The sequence below is a fragment of the Zea mays genome, chromosome 5, assembly GCF_902167145.1.
Source record: "Zea mays cultivar B73 chromosome 5, Zm-B73-REFERENCE-NAM-5.0, whole genome shotgun sequence".
Classification (NCBI taxonomy): Eukaryota; Viridiplantae; Streptophyta; class Magnoliopsida; order Poales; family Poaceae; genus Zea; species Zea mays.
This window is the reverse complement of record NC_050100.1, coordinates 128,218,408-128,222,074: the sequence shown is the minus strand read 5'-3', so window position 1 is coordinate 128,222,074 and position 3,667 is coordinate 128,218,408. Positions and strand designations below refer to the sequence as shown.

General features: G+C 59.7%; 1 protein-coding gene across 1 annotated transcript; it reads left to right on the top strand.

The window, feature by feature from the left end:
* Positions 1 to 208: 208 nt before the first annotated feature.
* On the top strand, positions 209 to 2,488 carry LOC100281550 (protein kinase). The gene has a single exon (NM_001154469.2). The coding sequence runs from the start codon at positions 218 to 220 to the stop codon at positions 2,270 to 2,272; it is 2,055 nt and encodes a 684-aa protein (NP_001147941.2). The 5' UTR covers positions 209 to 217; the 3' UTR covers positions 2,273 to 2,488.
* The last annotated feature ends 1,179 nt before the right edge of the window (positions 2,489 to 3,667 follow it).

Here is a 3,667-nt window from a genome sequence, read left to right as displayed (position 1 = left end):
CGAGCTATTAGAAAAAAATTCTTTCATCTCCTTGTCATCCTTAGTCAATTGTTTGTCAACATCAGTTAGCTCCCATGCATGTGCCGAGTAAATGATTAGACATTAAAGAAGCACGACGGTGTTGACTCTGTGGGACGTGTTGACCTGGCTGGGGCGACTGCCCCTCCGCCGCGGTCGTCACATACCCACTGAAGCCGCCGCTCAGTCCCCCAAGCAGATGATGGCTTCCCCACCTCAGACGGAGCTCCAAGCGGTAGCGCTCGCGCTCCTCGTCCTCCTCCTCGCCGGCGCGGCGCCGGCGCGCGCGCAGCAGGAGTACGAGGCCAACAAGCAGAACGCTTGCTATGCCACCAACGCCAGCTCCGTCCTCGGCTACACCTGCAACGCTACCACCGCCTCCACTCCAGCCTGCGACTCCTACCTCATCTTCCGCTCCTCCCCGACCTACTACAACACGCCGGTCTCCATCTCCTACCTCCTCAACTCCTCCGTCTCCGCCACGGCCGCCGCCAACGCCGTCCCGTCGGTGTCCCCGCTCGCGCCCTCCAGCCTCGTCCTGGTCCCCGTCCCCTGCGCCTGCACGCCCGGCGGCTACTACCAGCACAACTCCTCCTATACCATCCAGTTCCGCGGCGAGACCTACTTCATCATCGCCAACATCACCTACCAGGGCCTCACTACCTGTCAGGCGCTCATCGCGCACAACCCGCTCCACGACAGCCGCGGCCTGGTCGCCGGGAACAACCTCACCGTGCCGCTCCGCTGCGCGTGCCCCTCGCCCGCGCAGGCCGCCAAGGGGTTCAAGTACCTGCTCTCCTACCTCATCATGTGGGGCGACGACGTGACCTCCATCGCCGCCAGGTTCCGCGCCGATCCGCAGGCCGTGCTCGACGCCAATAGCCTCACTGCCGACGATATCATATTCCCCTTCACCACGCTGCTCATCCCGCTCAAGACCGCGCCCACGCTGGACATGCTCGCGTCCACGGCGCCGCCGCCGGCCCCGACCCCGCCGCAGCCCGCGCCCGCGCCGTCGGGTCGGTCGGGTAGCGGGAAGTTGGTCGGCTTTGGTGTCGGCCTCGGCTGCGGCGCGCTTGCGTTGGCAGGAATTCTGGGCCTGCTCTTCTTACGGGCCAGGCGGCGGCAGCGGCTCCCGGTCGGGGAAAGTGTCCGCCAAGGCAGCAAGGTGGTTATCGACGTGTCATCGTCGGCGGATTACGGCGCGCTGGCGTCGGGGAAGAAGATAACTAATACGACCACCTCTTCGATGTCCTCCGCGGCCTGGTCGCTGGTCGCCAGCGACGTGCGCGGGGCCGTAGAGTCGCTGACGGTGTACAAGTACTCGGAGCTGGAGAAGGCCACCGCGGGGTTCGCGGAGGAGCATCAGGTGCCGGGCACGTCGGTGTACCGGGCCGTCATCAACGGCGACGCGGCGGCGGTGAAGCGGTTGGCCGGCGACGTGAGCGGCGAGGTCGGCATCCTGATGCGCGTCAACCACTCCTGCCTCGTCCGCCTCTCCGGCCTCTGCGTCCACCGCGGCGACACCTACCTCGTCTTCGAGTTTGCGGAGAACGGCGCGCTCAGCGACTGGATCCACGGCGGCAGCGGCAGCTGCAGCGGCAGCAACACCCTCCGGTGGAGGCAGCGCGTGCAGGTGGCGTTCGATATCGCCGACGGGCTCAACTACCTCCACCACTACACGAACCCGCCGTGCGTGCACAAAAACCTCAAGAGCAGCAACGTCCTCCTCGACGCCGACCTCCGCGCCAAAGTGTCGGGCTTCGGGCTGGCGCGCGCGGTCACCGCGGCCCACGGCGGCGCGCAGCTCACGGGCCACGTCGTGGGCACGCAAGGGTACCTCGCTCCCGAGTACCTTGAGGACGGACTCATCACGCCCAAGCTCGATGTGTTCGCCTTCGGGGTCGTCCTCCTCGAGCTGTTGTCCGGGAAGGAGGCCGGGTTCGCGGATGCCGGCACGGGCGAGGAAATCCTGCTGTGCGAGTCCGCGGAGGAGGCGCTGGTGGCGGACGGCGGCGAGGACATGGACCGCGCCAAGGTGCGCGCGTTCATGGACCCGCGCCTACATGGCGACTTCCCGATGGACCTCGCGCTCTCCATGGCTGCTCTGGCGCTGCGGTGCGTGGCGATGGAGCCCCGGGCGCGACCGGCCATGGACGAGGTGTTCATCTCGCTCTCGGCGGTGTACAACTCGACGATGGATTGCGATCCCTCGGATTACGGCACCTCCGGATCTTCGATGATCGGGCGGTAGTAACCATCAGCGTATAAGTTAAAATTGCAAAGAACTTCGAGCTATGCTATTAGGGGCGGTGATGGATCTTCACAATAAATTTGAGTGCTTAATTAAATTTAGTATAAAAATGAATAAAAATAAAGTGTTCGTGTTTTGATCGGAGTATTCTAACCAACCAGTGAATTTGTGCTACGTGTTCTGGTCTACATGGGTAATACAAGAAGACATAAGATTTATCCTGATTCGGGCATAAAAGACTCTACTTCCAGCAAAAACGATGAGACTTATATTATCTTGTATGTATGTGATCGTAGTAGGGGTACAATCTGGTCGAGAGAGGGAGTGGATCCCAATTCTTCTGTGAGTAATTGAGACTAGTGCCAATATCAAAAGTAGAGGGTAAACTGTGAAGTGTTGTCCTCTATCTCCATGGGGACCCTAGACTCCTCCTTTTATAGCCGCAAGGAGGGAGCCCATGAGTATAAGGGTTGTCGTAGTTGTTGAGAGGGGGTGATCCGAGCCCCTGTAGCAGTAAAGCCACCGGGATGGCTCTTGTCCTGGTTGTTGTCTTGGATCAGGTGGTGGACGTCTGGTTCCTGTATCCGTATTTTGATCAAGCAGAGAGTCGATACTAGGGTCGAGGGCTCAGATGCGTACTCGAGCCCATCTCGTGGATGAGACATGTGAGTCGTAGTGGTTGAAATGGCGATCAGTATGGTAAAAAGTGATTGGTAATCTGGCCCATGTGTCATGCGAAATGGTGTAAAGCAGACTTGACACCGACCTTGTGGTATTTGTAGCCATCCCATTGTCAACAGTCTTTGCGGGAGGATTGATGATGTCGGGTGTTCTTCTGTTGATGCCTTTGGCCAAGGCCATGCTCGGGCGAGACAGAGGCTTCTCCCGAGGCCGAGGTCGGGTCTGTGCATGGGCATGCAGTCATGCTAGGAATGGTCAGAACAGTAGCTAGAGTGGCTTCCTGCGGGATTCGCGGGGAGTTGGTGGCATTTAATGCGCCACTTCTAAGGCAGTTGGATGAGACTGAGATCGAGCGGGACGGAGTTTCCTCCCAAGGCTGAGGCCGACCTCGGGCGAGGCGGAGTTTCCTCCCGAGGCTGAGGATGTGCCTAGATGTCGTATGTTCTATTCGGAGTTGTTGAGAACAGTGACCAGAGCGGGGGAACAGTGCCCGGTATTAGCGGGCGTGCGTCATCGTGGACGATGAAAGTAGATGGGACCACAGTCCCATTGTCCTTTATTGACTGCGGTGTCATTGGCGGAGCAGATGTTTATTTTAGTCTCATTTAATGCGCACATCTTGTGGTTCCTGAGAACTTTTGGCCGAGGCCGGGCTCGAGGCTGGGCCTTCGACCGAGATGCCCTCGAGGAGGCAAATTTTTGCTTCCTGTCAGA

Bases quoted from the DNA above. Each gene is read 5' to 3' on its own strand.
- LOC100281550 (NM_001154469.2), top strand. From the start codon at position 218: ATGATGGCTTCCCCACCTCAGACGGAGCTCCAAGCGGTAGCGCTCGCG.